Raw genomic sequence first — 19,520 nt, 5'->3', positions numbered from 1 at the left:
GCCCCAGTTTGCCAGTTCAAGAAACACCTGTGATGGATAACAGCACAATAACAAAGTGGATATTGCAGTATGAAGATTTACTGAGAGAAGGGGATAAAGAAGGAATGTGACAGAGTAGGAATGCTGGGTAAATGTTAGTTTAGAGGTTATTCCAGATTTAAGTCTTTGCACAGAGAGAGAGGAGTGAATATATCTGGGTTTATACCATACTTGTACTTCAGGTTCCTCTCAGCATGGTTTTGATATCAGAACATTTTTTGGATTTGTTTTTCTCTCTCCAAACCCTGATTTAGGGCAGCTCCTCTCTGCAAAGTTTTCCTTTTTCCCTAATCCTCAGAAGACATTTCACCCCTGGGGTGGAAAAGTAAAATTGCTCCTGACTCTTCTGGCCCTTCAGAAAGCACTGTTAATCCTCAAAAGATCTTCCCCGTCAGCTTCAGCCCTGTCCTGTGACCAAGGCCCCTTGTCCTACACTTGGTAAACTGGGGGCAGAGTTACCATCAAGTTCATCCGTGGCTTAATACAGTTAAGGCACTGTCATGTTCCTTGCAGTTTTATCTTATCACTGATAAAAGCAGCATGACTGTGGGAGCTGTAGAGGGAAGAAAGATCAAGAAGAACAATGAAGCTGCTGAAGAGCCAACCCCGCTTCTCCTGAGGCTCATGAAAAGACTCTCCCCCTCCCTCTGGGGCACTTGGAGTCAGCCCTTGGTGCCCTCAGCTTGCCCTGGGAGAGCCCCTGTTCCACGCAGGTCAAGCATGCCCTGCTCCTTGCAGCGGAATGAGGAAATGTTACTTGCATTAAGCCCACTCCCCCACGGGAACCCGTGGGAGCTCCATGGGCAGGGGAGCAGAGCAGCCTTTGTCCCTGGTCCCTGTGCCTGGCACACCTCCATGTGCCACACACTTGTCAGGGGCTCTGCGTGGACCTGGGCAGTGATTAGGGGCTCAGAGGACAGGAGTGGAGCTGTGCTGCTCTGCAGCACTTGAACATCAGGTTCAGCTTTTCTTGAAGTTTCGGATTGCAGGGAACAGTGACCTAGGAAGGTGTTGATGGGGGTTATTTTTTTTTTCCAGTCCTACTTCTAACTGGTTTTATCTATGATCTTTAAAATGATCCTGCTTCTGTCTGTTCCACTATCTTGCCACTGGCAAGTCTTCGTGTCAACAGGTTTTATGAAATGAAAGCAGGATGTGTGAGCTACCCACTATGGACCACATGTCCTGTTTTTTCCACATTCCTCTGTCCCTAATGGATGCTTTGTTAGTAAAGCAGTGGGGCACCTTGTTCCTTTGCTGTCGGGACTATCAGTTTCCCATCCTTGCCTTCCTGATCATCTTAACAGCCACTTACAAGTTTGCTTCTGAGCTGTAGCTTAAATTGTTACTAATTTCTTGGTTGATGGGGCAGCTTTTGGAGAACAGCCCATCAAAATCCATTCTGGAGGGTGTATTGCTCTTCTGCATTTTTCCAGCCTGCTGGATAAAACAGAGGTATCAGAGAAAACATGGCCTTGGGAGGCTGCTTGACCACCTAAAATTTCTGCCCTGCTTTTCTGTCATGTAGGACATAGAAATGTTTAGCCTGTTTCTTATATACAGCTTATGTGTGTCTTTTACCCTCCTATGGCTTTTCTCATTCTCATACTCCATGGAGCCTGTTGTCCTCCCTAGCCCTCCTGTGGCTCCCTTCGCTGCATCAGGAGACAATGAAGGAGCACTCCCAAATTACCTTACTACAAGCCAGCCTGGAAGAACTCTTGCTTGTAAGCAGTTTTCCTGTTTTCTACCTCCACAAGACCGGGATATTCTGCAAGAGGTGAGGACGCTGAGCAGTCAGAGAAATGTCATAACACATTATTTTGCAGATGACATCTAAAGGAATCCTGTACTCGTATTTTATAATGTATGGGCTCAACAGAATATCTGAGACAGCCCAAAACTACATGGCTTTCTTGCAAACTTCTGTATAGTCAGAAATAAAGGAGACTTATGGTCTAGAAACAAGCAAAAAACAAAGCTTGCCCCTGTTCCGTCTCCAGTCACCTCTTGTACAAACTCTTAAAGGGTTTATCTGTTAAATTTTTTTCAGCTTCATACATTAGGCATCTTCCTCTGTCCCGTGTTTGTCACCACATTTCACCTCGTCCCTCACCTTGTACTGTTGTTATTCATCCCCTTCTTCTCACCCACCTTATCTGTTTTCACTGACTTCATTGCAGCTTCCTCTGACCTCACCTGCTTCAGGTCCCATAACTCTACCTGTGCCTGTTCCCTCTCTTCTTTCCCTGACTTTTCTCACAGTATTTCTATACCTCTGATTCTCCTTTATATCTCTGCTCCAGCCCACATGACCATTCCTTGTTATCCATGTTATCCATTCTGTGTTATCCATTACTGTCAAATTTTCAACTCAAAAACAGGGTATCCCAAACAGAAAAAGCATTAAAATAATTTTTAGGACCCTGAACACCTCCTGTCTCAACCACTGAGGATGTCATTGCCAGCCTCTGTTCCTTCTGTCTGTTCCTCAGCCCTGTAACCAGAGCATCATCTATTCTGACCCCTTCCTAGCTATTGCATTCAGGCTGTGTTAATCTTGCTGGGTCTCCAAGATGTGGAATTTCCTTTCCTATCCATCTGTCTTCCTGTAAATCCTATTCAGCCTATCTTTATTTCAGAGCATCATTATTAAGCATTTTTTGTTCTGCCTGTGTCCAGTCTTGTACTGAAAAGATACATTTTCCTAGGCCATTGTATGGACCTTGTCAGCCTCTCTTTGCTGCTCTCTGCTTGTCCCTTGCTCTGCCACATCTACCATAACATGCTTTTTTTTGTTGCCCAGGCCATTCCTGCCTGTATCACTCCCCTGTCATCTGTCATTCAACACTGAAAGAGAATTTTCCACCTTCAGTCAACCCCCAAAGCAGGCCCAGCCCTAGCCCATCCTGGAAATGTGTGATCCCGTGTGTGTGATGCTGGAAGCTCCCCGGCCTCGGCTCACAGGAGCGCGTGGGATGTGTTGTGTCGGCACGTGGCTCACGGCAGCAACACGTTCCTCTGGCACCGGAGCTCCGGGCCAGGATAATAATTCCCAGATGCTTCAAACATGTTAGTAGTTATTGTTGCTGTTCTTGAAAATAAAACCTGCTTTAGGAGAATTTTGAAGATTTTGTAGCTTTAGTAGAGTCTGAAAGCAAAAGACTGGTTGCTAAGCAGATTACGGGTTTTGGTTTTTTCTTTTAATTGGTCAGAGGTGGCCAATCTAAATGGCTGCTTTTCTTGCAGTGTCCCAGTGTGCCCGTGCCTTAATCTCTGCACTGCCCCAGGAAATGGTCAGGCCAATTTTCTTTCCATTGATAATTATCTCGTGAATCTTAGTACTCCAGCACGAGAACAGCTTGCAACGTTTTGGCAGGATGACGTGAGTAATCCATCCAGGGAAGTACTGGCTGTAAAAGCTGTGTGGGCTTGAACCATGCAGTACGAGCTAGGAGAAGATGCAGTGGGAGTAACTGTGCTCTAGTAACACAGTGTTACACACTGTAAAAATTCAAAGCAAATTGTGAGTCTCTGACAGACTGTTTTCCATTTTAGAAATACACGATCATATGCAGCTGAAGAAGTTGTACTTGTTCTGAGGTTTTCTGGCCATGGCTCAGTAGGAATGATATCCTTTTGGGAGGTGGTAGCTGCAGTTGTTACTGGGAGTTAATTCAGTGCATAGCAGGGTTGATAGTTGCTTCATTTGGATGCTGGATAAAGTGTGAGAGTGGGATATTTGGGAGTTCAGGAAACTCAGTTTCCATGGATTGATTTGCAGGCAGTAATGCTCTCCCCTCTCACTATTTCATTGTCATGCTTTCTTGTTTTCAGTTGCTGAGCTGAAAACTGAGTAAAAATTTGTCCATCCACTCAGCCTGGATTCTTTTTCGAAAGATGCATTTGAAGTGGTTTGTCACCCTGGTGTTATTAGATAGAAGTATTTTTATCACCTAATTAAAAAAATAAAAATCAATAGAAGCTTCTTCCCCAAGAAGCTCTGCAACAGCTGTTTTATGAAAAGAGCAAGAACAATTTGGTGATTTTTATGTCAAAGTATGGTTAAAAGGGGAAAAAACCCAGTCATACAGACCCAGGTGAAATCTGTTACTCTGGCTGTTAAACTGTTGGAGGTTTTTGCATGTACTGAACACGCTCTCTTCCTCTGTAGTTCTTCATGCTCAGCATCTGAACACCCAGCAATGCCAAGCAGAGGACAGGGAAGTTCATGTTTGTGTCTGTGGCTTCACTGGTGCAAAAACAGAGAGTAATGCTGCCTCAGAAGGTATCCTATTTAGCAACACCTTTGGAAAACTTGTAAAGAAGTTCATATTTGTGTGCTCTGTGCTGTGTTTGCATGGTATGCAAAGATCTGCACAAAGCCAGCAAACAGCACGGAGCTGCTGCCTGGTTTGTCCATGTGCTCTGCCCTGAGCAGGCAGTGAGGCAGCACAGCTGGGGCAGAAGGTACCTGTCTGTGTGTCAGATGGGCTCCATCCAGGCTCAGTTCTGGCACTTCTGCCTCTGTTGCTCGTTAATATTTTGATATATTTTTCACCTTGTTGGAGAGAGGGTATTGAAAAATGACCCAGCAAGAATGTTCTTTTTTCCTCCAGGGGTTTTCAGGGCAGTGTTTATTTGTGCCTGCAGTACTAATGCATCCTTGGCTTTAAGAGGAGTTGAACCGTGCTGTGTCTTGTACCTGTAGCAAGCACATCCCTGTTTGTGAAAAGTCGAGGATAGGAAGTCCTGGCAGTGTGCTCCAGCATGGTAGGTAGTGTGCTACTGGGAGCCTTGCTTTCCAAGTTTGCTCTCTTGAGAGAGGGGAAAGGTGCTGTTGGCAGGGCTGATCCCCTTGTACGACTGCCCTTGGTGGCCTCGCTCCGGGAAATGGGCTCTTTGCCTTCCCAGCATGATGGGAACTTCACTGCTTGTCTCCTCAGTTTTTTATCTGCCTGTCGTACTGACGCACCTGTGCTTCCTATTACAGTTATTATTTTTTCACATTCATGTACATGTGCCTTTCAGTTCCCCATTCAGCTGCAGAGTATTGAAATGCTCTTTTCATTGGCCAGCAGTGGGTTTGTCTGTACACTCCTGGCCTCCTAAAACTGACAACTAAACCAGTCTTCAAAAGCTTAGGCCCTGTTTGCTGCACATACAAGCACAGTAATAAGGACTGGGCAATATTTAGTATCATATTGATGAAAAGTGAAGGCTTGTCTTTCTGTTTTTATTTTATCTAGTATTAGACTGGGAGTTCTTGAATAAATCATTCTCTGCAGGCTTGGTCACTGGCCATCTTCTGAGACTGCAGCTTGGCTTTGTGTGTGCCCAGGCCTTCGAGGCTGTGCTGTGCTCACCACTTGCTCAGCTGGAGTGGCAGCTTTATTCCCCTGGTGCAGTCCTGGCTGAGGATGGCTCTTAGAGGAAGAATTGGAAGGAAATTATCACAATTGCAAATTAGATTCCAGTGGAAATTGTGCAACAATTATTTGAAATATGCTCCCTCAGTGATAGTTATACAAAGTAAGTCCCACTGTATTACAAGCCACGAGGTAAAACTTTCAGCTATTTCATCTCTTGCTGATGCCACCTACCACAGAAGCATGTCTGATCAGTGAGGAATAAGAATGAGGCTTTATTTCCATCATGGAAAGATGCCACATGGTGTTTAGAGAGTGCAGCAGGAGCTGGAGAGCCCCCCCCACTGCAAACACTTCGAGTTACCATGGAAGTAACTCCCCCGTGCACAGTCTCTGCCAAGGACCTGTGAGGGGTTTCACTGCGTGGGGGTGAAAACAAAAGCCAGGTCACAGCTAGAGTCACTCTGCAGCTTTTGTCCTTGTCAAGACCAGTTTCTATTCACTGTGGGGTCAGAAGGGTGACTGCAACTTAACATTAATTGTGGGATTCTACAAAATGTACACAAGGTCAAACATGTTATTTGTGCCCAGGCAGTGTAGTGCAGGAGGGCACTTGGGTTGGCACATCAGAAGAGAAAAGGAACATAGGTGTGGCTTAGGCTGTTTCTTAGAGACAACAGAATTAGATGTAAATGTGACCTTCATTACTATTTTGTACCTTTTTCTTTTTTTTTTTTCTGCAATTTCATCTCAATATGAGTTTCCCCTGAATTTCTCCTTTCAGGCAGGCTCAGAGCAGTGTCAAGAAGTGCCCTCTCAGATGTCTTTATAGACATTCAGGCAAACTTTCTGTGCTTATACACAGAAAGTTCACTTTTCTGTGCTTCAAATGCTCAAGCATGTTCATGAGTGGCAAAGATTTTAGGAAAGTACTGGAGATTACCATGGATTTTAGAAACTTCTCAGTACAACAGCGTAGCTCTGTCTAGTTGAATCACTGGAGTTCATTTATTTTCAGTGTAACTAAGTGCCCAGAGAAGATGGTAGTTGTTGTGCAGCTTTCAGAAGAGCAGGTGTGATCATGCTTCCCATTCACCACGATTAGCTTCTCCTGAAGAACCTGCCAAATACTGCTCAGTGGCTTATGTCCAAACTCAGTCAGTCATGAAAACCCTTCAAAGCCAGACAAGATTTGCAGAATGCCCAGTGCAATGATGTGAGAACTGTGGACCTGAGGAATGTTCATTAAATGGAAGCCTGTAAGCTTAGGGATTGGACTGTTATGCCATGGTGCATTTGGCAGGGAGAAATAGTTTTTTAAAGCCATTAAGCAAATGCAGGCCAAAAACTCAAACACTGTGAGCTTGAGCAGTTTGTGGATCCCAGTAGTTTGCAGCGTATGTGAAGGTTTTTATACCAGGTCTTGAAGCTGCACCAAAAGCACAAGCTCTTGTCGTACACATTATTCTCCTTGTTCCATATTTAAGTTAGAGACAAGGAGATTTGCAGGATCTTTACATTCAGAAAACAGAAACTGGCATAATTCTAGAGTTGATTTTATGATGCCTAAGAAAGACAGCTATCTGAAACAGTGCAGAAGCATAAGGAGACAGTGGATGTTTTGACTGCTTAGCCCTTTCTCTATAGCCTCTGCTGAGGTTAGCACAATTTGGGGAAAAACTCCAAAATCAAAGAAAAGTACCAGTACTCTTAAACATTTCCCCTTTTAAATCTCTCACCTGCTGTGTTCCAGGATACCTACAGGAACTGCACAGATCCCCAAGAAACATTATGGGCATTGATGTGCTAACACCTGAAAAAAGGCAGCTTTTTTTAATGTATTCTCTGCATTGTGAGAGCAGCTGAGAGCATTCTGTCCATACCCACATCATGTGGCTGCTCCCTCACTGCCCTTCCCAGAGACGGATGCTATCGTGTTTAGGGGGAGAACCATGACTTCTGGTTCCTTCTCCCAGGAATGTGTGTGTCTATATAGACACATGTTGGGTTTGGGGATTTTTTTTTCATGTTTGAAACTGTTGTTGTGTAAAATGCAGAGTCATCCTGTTGGATAATTGCATCCTCTGTGGAGCATCTGCAGCTCCATGCATTATCTGCACTATTGTCCAGCCCTAACTCCAGGTGGTGGATTGCTGGATTCAGATTTCTCAGTTTCATGTGTGGGGTAAGCACGTGAGAACTAGATGATGTGAAATTACCTCCTGTCAATGAAGGACTTAAATACTGGGTCTTTCTTTTCCTCTCCTGTGGAGTGCTATTGCTGCTGGCTGTTGAGTAAGAGGTGGGCTCTGCTTTGCTGGCTAGAGGAAAGAAAAAGGCTGTAGTCAAAGAGCTCTCCAAGGTCTATCCCTGCCTTTCCAAGGAGGAATGCCTTTTCATCCTGTTCCTGATCCGACATGGGTGGGAGCTATGCTTAGCTGGGGCATCTTTGAGTGTACCCCAGGCAGATTGATGCTTGGTGAACTTTGCAGTCCAGCAGCAAAAGTTAAGTTCACAAAAGGGCTCTGTAGAGCTGAATAGAGGTTTTCTGGTTGCAGGGATTTGAGGTTTAAGTGACTCAGGCCCACGGAGGCGTTGGCAGAGGGAGCCAAGTCCTTTAGACATTCTGGCTCCAGGATCCTGCGAGGAAGTGGATGGTGGAGTCCAACAGGAGCCGCTTCTCCCGGGCCCCCGGTCACAGGGCTGCACCTTCCCGTCCTCCTGCAAACAGCCCTCACTTGTTGCTCCCTCAGGTGTGTGGGAAGCCGTGTGTGCCCTGCCCGAGCCCGGCCCTGTCCCACGGCCGGCTATTCCCAGCCCCACCCGGACCTGGGGATTTGCTTCTGGCAGGGCTGGTCTCTGTTGCTGGCACATCTTAGTGCGGGTGGAAGGATTTAAAAAAGCAGCCGCCTAATCCAGCCCTGACCCTCCTTAAGAGCCTCCCCTGCACCCCCCACGGCTGCGCTCGGCGTTGCTAAGGCCTCGTGTATCCTGGAGACGGCGCCCAGCAAATCGCGGAGCCGCTCTCTGGGAAGCCAATATCGCAGCCGGATTGCGGTGCTCCGGCACGCTCCGCGTCCTGCCAGAAGGAATTCAGTGTCTTCCTGCTGCCAGAGCCATGGCGACGGCTCCCTCGGCAGAGGATTCGCGGAGCCCCAAGGATGCGGTGAGCGGCTCCCCCTGACCAAGGGGGGCGTTCGGCACCTGTGCTGTGCGGGACCGGCAATGGCCGTGCCGAGCCATTGAGACTCCTGCCACTGAGAGCTGCAGGCAGCTTTTGTTCACAGCCCTCTGCCCCATCCGTGCCCCGGCTGTACAGCAGGCACTTAAGCTTTTCTGGTTTTTTTTTTCTCCTGGGGGCTGAAGCCATGGCAAAGGTCCCCGACCGAAGCAGACACAAATGGAGTGCGCTTCACACTTTCCTCCGCTGCAACATGAACCCGGAGACCCAGCGGGTAGTGGTCTTTGTCATCCTGCTCTTCCTCATCATCGTCAACGTGGTGCTGATGTTTCTTTTGGCATTTCACTGAAGGAGGACTGCCGGTAGTGGTGTGGTGCATGGGGGTTTCCAGGACTGGGCAACAAATCAGCAGGTCAGCTTGTCGTTGTCTGCCTCTGGTCTGCTTGTCTGCTGTTACGGTAACTGTGTGTCTCAGAGTATCCCTTCCTTGTTTTTTAATCATCACCCCCTTCCCCACCCTGCTCCCCTCACTCTCCTCCTGTCATCACTTGTGCCTTGCGGTTTGGATCACAGTTAAACAAGAGAAAGGGAAAGAGGTAACACAGCCAACCTGCTTAATTGTACCCGTGACACTAATCAGCCTTGATTCCTTACGATGATAATACTGTGCCTGTACGTAGCACTTCCCAGCCCTGGAGAAGCCCAAAGTGCCGCTGCTTTGTTTGCAGAGGGACTGTCATCCTACAAGGAGCCCTTACACAAGGACCTGCTACATGTAAACATCTGCTGTAAAAAGCTGAAGCCCGTAATGCCTCTGTTGCTCTGGCACTGTGAACATTATGCTGTGCAGTGGCCTGAGTAATGCCCAATTAGCCAAAGAGATTGATTAATAGAGTTCATCGGGAATTCTGGCTGAATAAACACTGCAGCAGTGTGGAAGGAGTGTTTTGTTGGCTTTAATCCCATTTCCTTTATTATACCTCAGTGCTTATCAGCTCTATGTATCAAGATGGCTGGCAGAGCCACAGCACAGGACACTGCTTGCAGGCCACTCGTTTCTCACAGGCCAGTGGCAGCCGTGCCCAGCAGGGGAGCGACTCAAGGACCACTCTTGTAGACTGTGAGGAGGGAAGGGCAGCAAAGCAGCATGTCCCCTCTGGGCCTGTTCACCTCCATGATGTGTTACCAGCAGCCTTGTCCAGCACAGCACTTCCAGACTTGGCATTGGCACCTCAATGGAGCAACCCTCTACTTGATGGCACTGAAGGAGACCAATTCCCAGAGGAAGACAGACTGGAAAGGAAGCCACGGTGCACTGTTCTTAATGATGCTGCTTGCATTTGTGCTGGAGACTGCAAAATATCCAAGCCTTTAAAATTCAGCAAGATCCTTCATTTTGTGTGTTAGGTAATCTGCAATTTAAGTACAGCTTTCACGAGGGCAGTGCATTTGCTGGCACTAATGGTTGAAGCTACTGCAGTCCTTTCAGACCGGAATATTTATGGCTCCTGGAGTCTGGTCTGGTGTTGAGAAAGGCTAGATGGTGATGTTGTCTCTGTCATCATGAGTGATGTACTCTGTACCAGTTATTTATGTGATTGTGTAATACATTAGTGTTGTACAAAACCATGTCACTTTAGCACACAAAGAAACGGAATTTGTACTTGCTGAGCTCTTTTCTGTTACACCTGAGCTACAGAACATCCTTTTCCCTAAGAGAGGAGACTCTGCTGCAGTGCTGGGTGTGGGGCAGCTGTAGGCCCCAGCTCCCTGCAGTTCTCTGAGAATCTCTTACCTACATAAACAGTTTTGAATTACTAAAAATCTCAAACTATTATCTAGCCATTGTGATAAACAACCACTGGAATCATCCAGTCTATGTGGTTTTCTGAAGTTACCATTAAACAAAAACCAAAAACAAAGCTGCAGCACATAACACTGGCTTTCAAACAGATCTGATTTCTCTCACCTCTAAACTTTACCTGTGGTCTTAGTTACAGCTGGAATCAGAACTTAATGGCATAAGGTGGAAAAAAGATTGTTTATTGGAAAGGACAAGTGAATGATGTGAATGTATACCTCAGTCTTCAAGTGACAGATGAGGGACCAAAGTATGGCTTTGGGGTTGTAGGTGTCAGTGACAGAAAGCTTTTGGCTGCTGCTTGTGAGGGCAGATCTTGCGTAAGGTTTGAGCAGGCTCTGAAAGTGCTTGAGGTTCAGAAGCTCTTGCCCCCTGTCTGGTAGGAGCAAGTAAGAGGCCTCAGCATCATGGCAGCCCCTGCACTGTGTTTGAATTCTCAGTTGTTGCTGTCTTGCCTGTTCCGTATCTTGAAATAGTGCAAAAAAATCTGATGTTAGACGAGAACTGCAGTTACTCACAGGGCCTGCACACACACACACACACACACACACACACACACACACATACACACACGTAGCTCTGAAGAGCATCTGGTAGATTGGCTCCATTCATAATGCCAGTGTTTGGCTCAACATGTAGGAGCCATGTGGGGCAGCTGGTAAGCTAAGCACAAATGTCTGCCAGCCCAGACTGATCCTAGATCACAAAGTGACTCATGTTCTTGTTTAGCTCAGTGCCACGTCACTGAAATGCTCCTTGGGTGGCTTTTGTCACTGAACTGGAGACTGTACCTCTCTTTTACACTCTGCATAAGAAGGTACTTCAGGGAAGTTTTCCAGAAACTTCTTTTTATTTAGTGTCCCGCAAAATTGATTAGCTGGAGCTGGTCGAGGTGATGAAGTCGTTCACCCCCTGCTGCCTGCTCAGTTCGGGGGCACCCTGTTGCTGCTGGTCGCTGAAGGGCTCTGCTGGTTTGGAAGGGATTGAATACCAAACCTGGTGATGTCTGTACCCCAGGGCAGGCACAGCTCCCACAACACTGCAACCTTCCTCCTCCCCTTCTGTCTCTGGTCCACTTTTACCACACCTACACAACACCTGTTACAGTGTCCTTGTTCCCAAAAAACTCCCTCTGCTCTGCCCAGCTGCAGGGGCTGTGTCTGTGGGAGCCAGAGCTGTTTGCCTTTGCTGCTGTGACACATCAAAGCTTGTGCAGCAGCAGCCAGTGCATGTAATGGCAGAGGGAGGAGTGTCCTGTAACAGCTGATCCAGAGCCCCAAAATGCTCACTGCTGATACTGGGAAGAAAATGGAAGTCTCAGGAATTATGTGAGTTTGATGCTTCTGAGGTGCAGAGCTGCCACACTGCTTCCTGCAGGGCAGCTCTCCTCTCTGGGAAGTGTTGTAGTTGTTGATGGAAAGGGCTGGAGCCTTCCTCAGCTACCTGCTGCTAGAGAACTAAAACAAAGAACTGTTTTCTTCAAGGCCTGTGGGGAGTCTAGGACAATGAGGAAGAAAAGTATGTTATAGGAAAAAATAATGGGACCTCTGGTGAAATTGCCTTCCCCTTCCCTGCTGGGGGAAATTTCACCAGATTGTTCATACCAGAACAGCTGGGAGCAAAAGCAGTAGGATTGTTCTTGCATTTAAGAACTCTGATGAGAAAAATAGCAAGATTAGAGAGTACCCTTTGGAAATATGTGTTACAACACTGCCTGCCACAGGTGTTAATACTGGTTGCTAAGAGCCTGGGAATACTTTTACTCTTGATATTTAATGTTGGGTGAATTTTAATTTTCTCTTTCTAACACTTGTCTAGGTTCTTGATACATGACTATTCCTGAAGTATCTGTGTCGAGTTTTGTCATGGGGAACCCAGTGTTTGTCCCCATCCTTAGCTTCCCCTACTGCTGTACACATTCAGCTGGAAGCTGCAGTTGACATGTAAGTGTTAATCAGTCTGATATTAGTTGTGACTCACTCAAGCCTGCCTCCCATCTTGGCTGAAGAAGCTGTGATGGCCGATAAAGCCCAGGAAAAAAAAGAGCTGATGAAGGATCCCTGAACCATGTGCAGGAGCTGTAGATGGTGATAGGGATGGTGGGGAAGGAGAGGCCTCTGACATTTCTGTTGTGTTTTTCAGTCTGCTCTCAGTGCATTTATTTGACAGGAGCTGGGTGCTCTGCAGGGGGGCTGTGATTGCCTTCCCTGCAATCATCTGAACATCAGACTCTGCCATAGCACTGGGGACACAGTCCCTGCCTCTCTGCAAAGCAGTTGTGGTGCCTGGTGCCTGCTGTGCTCTGCTCCTGCTGCAGAGCAGGTCAGGGCAGCCGGACCCTTGTGTGGCCACGGGACAAGTCCTGCTCCTCCTCCCTGGGTGCTGGGTGGGCTGTGCCTCCCCCCTTCCCCGCTGCCCCTGCAGTGCCCCAGCGGGGTGGGGATGGACCGTGCAGGGACAGGGCAGGTGCTGCTGCCCTGACACCCCCGTGGGGAGTCTGTGTTGCCCTTGGGTGGGGCAAGTTCACCAGAAGGTTTAAAAGGCAAGAGCTTTGCTCTGCTGCTTCTTTGCTTTGAGTGCAAAGAGCATCTGTGAACAGGAGTGAGACCAAGACATCATTTCCGAAGGGAGATCTGGGCTTTAGATTTTATCTTTGCTTAATTTGTTCTCCCAGGCTAAACTCATTTCTGTGGTGATATGTGGTATCTGCTGTCTTTGTGATTTATTCTTGGAATCCAAGGCATGAGCTGGCCAGATAAGAAACATAGTAAGCACTTAGGATGATACCATCAACAATTACTTTTAATTAATGCTTCCAGTGTTTTTATTTAAAGGAATAAAAAGGCAACAAAAGAAGTCCCATTACGCAGGTTAAAGAAAGATCTCAAGGGGGGAATACTTGTTATTGATGCTGTGTCACTGGCCTTGTTAACTACAGAATGTGCTGGAAACTCTGGAATAAAATTATGTCTTATATGAGTCTTTGTATTTGTTCTTTTGCTGGTATTACTCCAGGCATGACTGTGGTTGTCACATATAGTGCACCCACTCTGTGTCTGCTTTTGGCAGTGGAGAAATGGGACTCAAAGAGGTGGGGTGGACCTGCCTCACACCACAGTGGCTTTCTCTGTCCTGTCATGTGCATGCAGGCTTTCTGCACTTGTAATTGATAAGTGTGATAGCTCAGCTGTGCTGGAGGTGCTACAAGAAATATGTCTCCCCAAGTACCAAAAGGATGTTGATCAGCCTTTCAGCAGAGGAGTCTGTCAGGTGTGAAGGACCTCAGAGAGGGAAACTGAGGAGTTTGCTCTCCCTTGCAGCTGCCCAGCAGATCTGGCCCCTCTGGAACAAGGGCATGGTGTCGGGCTCTGGTCCCACACATCCCACTGCAGCACCAAGGTCCCCATGTCTTCCCCTTCTCCTTCCAGGGCGAGGGACCCTAGCACAGCCACTTCCAGCATGCTTTCCCCTCCAAAGAGCACCAGCTTCACACTGGGAACCTGAATCTCTGCTGTCCCTTGGACAGCCCCTTCATCCCCAGAGCAAGTAGAGCCTCCAGCACCTGGGGGGAACAGCAGCTGCCTTCAGCCCTCTCCATCCTACCCACAGCAGTTCCTATCCAGAGCAGTCTGCTGGACAAAGCCAAGGTGACACAGGGCATGGAGCAAACCCCCATGGCACTCACACTTTAGAATCTTGTGCCTGTTCAGCATTGCATCCATTAGGGATATCAACACAAGAATGGAATTAACATACTGTCTTCTGCTAAGCTGTTGCTGATTTGTAGTGACCACTGTGCGGGGGTAGGACCTCAGTGTTATTTATAGCCCCAGTGTCTATAGCCTTCGTGGTAATGTGGTTTTGAACAGCACAGTAGAGTAGGGTTTGACTGCTTGTGGTTGTTTTGAACTGTGATCTTGTCCAGTCTTGGCATGTTGAGTATCTGCAGAGTTGTGGCAAACTTTGTATGGAAATACAAACACTGTGTATGGGCATCACGTGGGAATCCAAAGAGCCACACCAGGATCTCTCAGCAGCAGCCTAACACAGCTTTCCTCACCTCACCAAATGAAGTAGTTCCAGCAGGAGATTAAGAAAAGACAGACTCCTAAGGAATCATGACTTAGTATTTTTAGCATCACCTGTAGTGCCCAGGAGTCAAGACTTGTTATAGTAAGCATTATCTAATTACGTGGTGAGAAGATTTGCACTGGGTGCCAAGAGAGGAGTGTTGGGAATGGCAATATCCCATTACTACCTGACCTACCAGAACATGCTCTGCACTGAGCTGCCTCTACAAAACCGCTTTGTCTGCTGAAAAGCCCATGGCCAGTATGGGAGGTTTGTGCAGGGAGTCAGGGCAACTGAAAGGAGAGCCTGTGCAGAACAGGAGATGTGTAATCTTGTCCTCCTTGGGCTAGAGAAGTCACATCCTGCAGGAAGAGCAGCAGATGCTTTGTTTACAAGGTGGTCTTGGAAACAGGAATGTGGTTCTGATTGGAGGCCTTAGCTTTGTTTGGGCCATTAAGTCTCTTCATCCAGGTCTTGTGGATGTGAGACAAATTAATAAAGTGGATATATTTAAAAGCATGATAGTACAGGGTCTCAGAAGATCCCAGGAACCTGCTACTTCCTCAACCAATTTTCTTTACCTAGCACAGGACACTTGCAATAAGAAGAGGTTCGTGGCTTTTTTTTTCATAAGTGTACATAGCTTGAAGAACCTTCTATAAGGACTACGAAAGAAATGACTCATTTTTATATTTACAGATTCTAACCAAAAACAAAGGCTTAGGAAGCCTCTTTTGCCTGACAGTGAGACATTATCAAGGGGTTTTTTGTTCTTTTCCTCATCTCTATCTGTTATTCAGATTTTCCTCTGCCCCATTTTCAAAGACAGCAATTCTTAGTTCAGTGAAGAAAGGATCCAACCCAGTGTGTGAGCATTGGGAAAGAGATCACCAGAAAGGGGCAAGGGGGATGGAAATCATAAGTTTTGGGTCACCAAAAAACCCTGCGGGGTTTCTCTTTCAGGAGGAGGTGAGGAAAAGAAATGGCTCCTAAACTGTGCATGGGTCTTTTGAGGCAGAGAGACCATCTCTGAGCCACGCCATGGAAATGATAAACAATCTCTGTTGGCCCAGCATGTCTGCCAGCACCTACCAGTGATGTACAGACTTGGGCAGTTTAATCCAGGGAGATGTTTTCACAGGAGATAGGAGCAATAAAAATCATTTCAGTGTGTTCCATTAAAATTAAATCATGCACACACATGAAAAGGAAAGCCATGTTCTATGTTTCTGGCTTCCTGCCCACTGTGAGCCCAAAGAGATGCTGACCTTTTGATGATTCAGAGAGGTTTGCTGGCAGTTTGTATCTGCTTTAAAATGTTTTCTTTAACCTTATTTGTAAAACAAATGTAGATTAATTTGCCTTTGAGCTGTAACTTGCTGTATCTCTTGGGGGGAAGGACATAGCAACAGTCAGTCAGTGGGCAGAGAGCTCTGGGTGGGACCTGCATGGTTCCTTTTCCTTTCCTTCTGCAGGAAGTAAGGATGGAGCATTTATCCTCAATAAATCCCTGTGTCATATGAGTTGCAGCTGAGCTGGTTTGGATGCATTGTCCTGAGGGATCTGTAAAGTATAATTCTCATTTGTCCAAAGAAATAATGGTGAAAGAGAAGGCAAAAAAGGAGGTAGAAAGGAAAAATTGCAAAATTAAGTCATGGGAGAGGCCGTGGAATTGGGAACTATCCTGCAGAGAGTGAAAGGGATGGGAAATGTCCCTAGGGGATGTGCTGGTGGGAGTGTGGAGAGGAGGGGTGATGTTGCAACAGCAGCAAGAGAAGAGTGGGGAAAGCATAAATGACATAGAAATGTGTTAATGTAGCATTAAATAAAATTTTCTGAAGAATATAGTTTCTATTTGGGAGTCTGAGAAGTGGTAGTGTAAAAAAGATGCAACAGCAATCACTCAAATGTGAGAACAGCCACACAGAAACATCCTGGGCTGTTTCCATTCCCAAGTTGTATGTTTAAAATCAGGGCATCAGAAAATGCAAAAATATGTTAACCGGGTTTGCTTCATCCTCTGCAGTGACTGTGGACTTCAGAGCTCTTGGTGGGGTGAAGAGGGGAATCAAGCAGTCTGACATGGTTTTTATCCACAGCCAAGCTGGAAACAGAAGCTACAAACTTTGTAGATATGAGAGCCCTAGGTCAGTGTCTTGTTCAAACGTGAGAGTTCAATCCCAGGCTCCTTTCCAGTCTTTGAAACGAAAGAAAGTAGGAGAAAAGCATGTGGATAATTTCCAGATGCTGTTACAGCTGCATCTGGGCTGTTTGGGGTGAATGAGACTGTGGCACTTGGATGCTGCCTTTACCCTAGAGTGATGGGTACCACAACTGGGAGAGGTATGAGGAGGGGATTAGCCAAAAGTTAGAGATTCTTAAACCACTTTTAAACCTTAGAGTATTTCAAGCTCCTTAAGCCACTTTAAGGCTTTAGATGGGTTTAAAATGCTTAAAACACTGTAGGGCCTTCGATGAGTTTAAGCTGTTTAAGCTGATTTAGAGCTTTGGAATGACTTAAGTTCTCTGGCTTTAAGGAGGTTTTGAGGTCCTTCGAGCTCTTGGTTGTAAAGGTCTTTCTGAATGTTTTGAGTGAGGATGTAGCACATACCCACTCCTGTGACCTGTGTTCAGGGACTCTTTCTCCCAGGCAGTGTCTGAACAGCCAGGTTTCCGTGGGTAAACTTTCATCCTCCCTTTCACATAAAAACCTTTTCATACGCTGCAAACTACCGAGATCCACAAGCTGCTCAAGCTCACGGTTTGAGTTTTTGACCTGCATTTGCTTAATGGCTTTAAAAAAATATTTCTCCCTGCCAAATGCACCATGTCATAACAGTTTCCACCTGAACGAGGATGTTGCTGTACCTCACGGAATGTATCTGTTAACATTTTCATATTAGTCAACATTTCTTTCCTTTTGTGTTTCTTACTACCCTAATGTCCTAAGGCCAGGTCTGCAGGCCAGCAGAAACACTTTTACCTATGACTTGGGTAACTGCTCAGAGATAGAGGCAAGTGTGGCCTGGCTCTTTCCCTTGTGTGCCTTCCCACGTGTGTTTAAGGTCCTTGATGGGCTGTATCCAGGTAGGATGTGTTTAAATGGCCCTGAAGGACGTACATTTGCTTAATCTCTTTTTAAATCATCTCTGTGTTTGGCTGTGGGGCTCCCTGTGGCACAGCTTAATTATGCACCACAGGGAAAAGGCAGTGCTTTTGTACCAAACTTCTTGCCCAGTGATTTCACTGGGCTCCCAGGAGCCTTGCCTTAGGAATAACCTCTTTGTATGCCTTCAGCTCATGGCCATCCTCCATCCACCTGTCTCTGTTGCAGCTTCAAGGTCTGTTCAGCTTGTACTAGCCTAGAAACTCTTCTCACATTTGATTTGTGATGCTCTTTGTGCCTTGCCTAGTTCTCCTCTGCCTTTCTGAGTCATTCCTGACATTTGGACTTTCTGACCCTGGTGGAGAAGGCCGATGTTTTCTTAAATGGGTCTACAGAGACATTCCTGAGGAGCAGCTCATTTAGTCAGTCACTCGTGGTAGTTATTGCTTGTCACAGAGAGTTTCATTTGCCGTTTTGTCACCCTGCCATTCAGCACTGTATCTGCTTGTTTAGAAAGAGAGCAAATGTATTTCACTTATACCAGAAAATAAATGTCTTATGGAAATTTAAACAAGTGACCTCTGGAAACTTGTATGACAGGTTAAAGTGGAAGCTACTTCACAACTTTACTTACTGCTCGTGCTGCCAGCAACTGCAACTATAAAATGTGATACAAAGACAACCTGTCACAGAGTACTGAGAGCTTTGAGAAGGGCTTTGCTCCTGTTGTTTCCTTATGCCAAAACTTAAGGATATTAGTTCCCCAAGTTAGCAGGTTCTCTTGTTGTACAGGTCATGGGAGAGTGATGGTTGGAGTACTGAGGGCACTGACAGGATCTAGAGGACTTAGGTGTCCTCAGCCACAGGTAACTATCCCCACCCTTTGGTAAGAACTTTCCTGGCTATTTCGGGCAAAAGTAAAATGGTCGAAAGCAATTTCAGTTGATTTGTTTTGCATTATAATAATCAGCTCCCACATCTTAGATGAGGAACTGAGAACTTCTTGTGCCACTCTGGAGTTTGAAGAATCCCATTTAGTGGGACTCAGGTGGATGTGCCCCTGGCAAGGCTCCCTCAGGCCGTGCTCCGCACACGCGGGTCCGGATAACACGAGGCACAGCTCTGCCTTCCACCAGGGCTGCTTCCCTCCTCCTGGAGCACTCCATAAAGGCAGCTTTCAAAGCTTCTTCTCCTGTGGGGGACCCTCCTCCTCTTCCCATCTGTTTAAGCCACTTCTGAGGGGGCTCAGATGATATAAATAAAAAGGAATAATGTAATTAATGTCAGTCAGAATGGTTTTGTAGAAAATAGTTCTTACCAAATAAATGTGATGACAAATTTTGAATGTTTGGTAAATGGAGGCAGCTGTACTAGATGTCACATGAGGAGTTTAACTACAGGCACTGATTAAAAAAGCAGCCTTGTGGAGTATCAGTGGAGCACACTTAGCTGGATTAAGATCTTCATTGACTGGCATCTCAGATTTGCTAAGGAGAATCACTGTCAAATTAAAATATTTTGAATGGAGATCTGCAGTGTTTGGTAAATACCTGAGAGTCCTCCACTATCTTTAATCAGTCTCAAAAAACTATGCTGAAAAATATGCAGCTGACACTGTAGGCAAAAGGGCAACAAATGCCGAGGGCACGGCTTGACTGGGGGCACAGTGTGTGGGTCTGTGCCTCTGAAGCCATGGACGTGACCCTCTGCCCACGTGGGGACACGTGCTTGCTGTCACGTTGGCAGGGAGGGCTCATGTTACCCTGAAACATGTAGGCAGAGGAGCAGCGAGGCGCAATGAAGTGTTTGCAGGGGCTGCAGAGTCGTGTCAGTGGTTCTGGCACCCTGGAGCCAGGCAGCAAGTCTAGTCTAGCACAGCTAGCCCTAATTCCT

The 19,520-nt window shown here is 46.5% G+C and overlaps 1 protein-coding gene across 5 annotated transcripts in view; it reads left to right on the top strand.

Annotated features, from left to right (window-relative positions):
• ARHGEF4 (Rho guanine nucleotide exchange factor 4) overlaps positions 1–19,520 on the top strand; it is a 223,791-nt gene that overhangs the window by 181,633 nt on the left and 22,638 nt on the right. Inside the window, exon 1 of one of the 5 annotated variants that reach the window (XM_032697388.1) lies at positions 8,387–9,001. The exons of 2 other annotated variants lie outside the window; for them this stretch is intronic. Coding sequence is in view for 1 of the 3 variants with exons in the window: in XM_032697387.1 (XP_032553278.1) it covers positions 18,434–18,493 (60 nt within the window). In the remaining 2 variants the exon portion in view is untranslated. Of the gene's footprint in view, positions 1–8,386; positions 9,997–18,419; positions 18,494–19,520 lie in introns of those variants that run through there. 2 more of the 5 variants (XM_032697389.1, XM_032697387.1) reach the window with 2 other exon arrangements.

This window comes from Chiroxiphia lanceolata, chromosome 10, assembly GCF_009829145.1.
Source record: "Chiroxiphia lanceolata isolate bChiLan1 chromosome 10, bChiLan1.pri, whole genome shotgun sequence".
In the NCBI taxonomy this organism is placed as follows: domain Eukaryota; kingdom Metazoa; phylum Chordata; class Aves; order Passeriformes; family Pipridae; genus Chiroxiphia; species Chiroxiphia lanceolata.
This window is presented reverse-complemented; position numbering and strand designations above follow the sequence as displayed.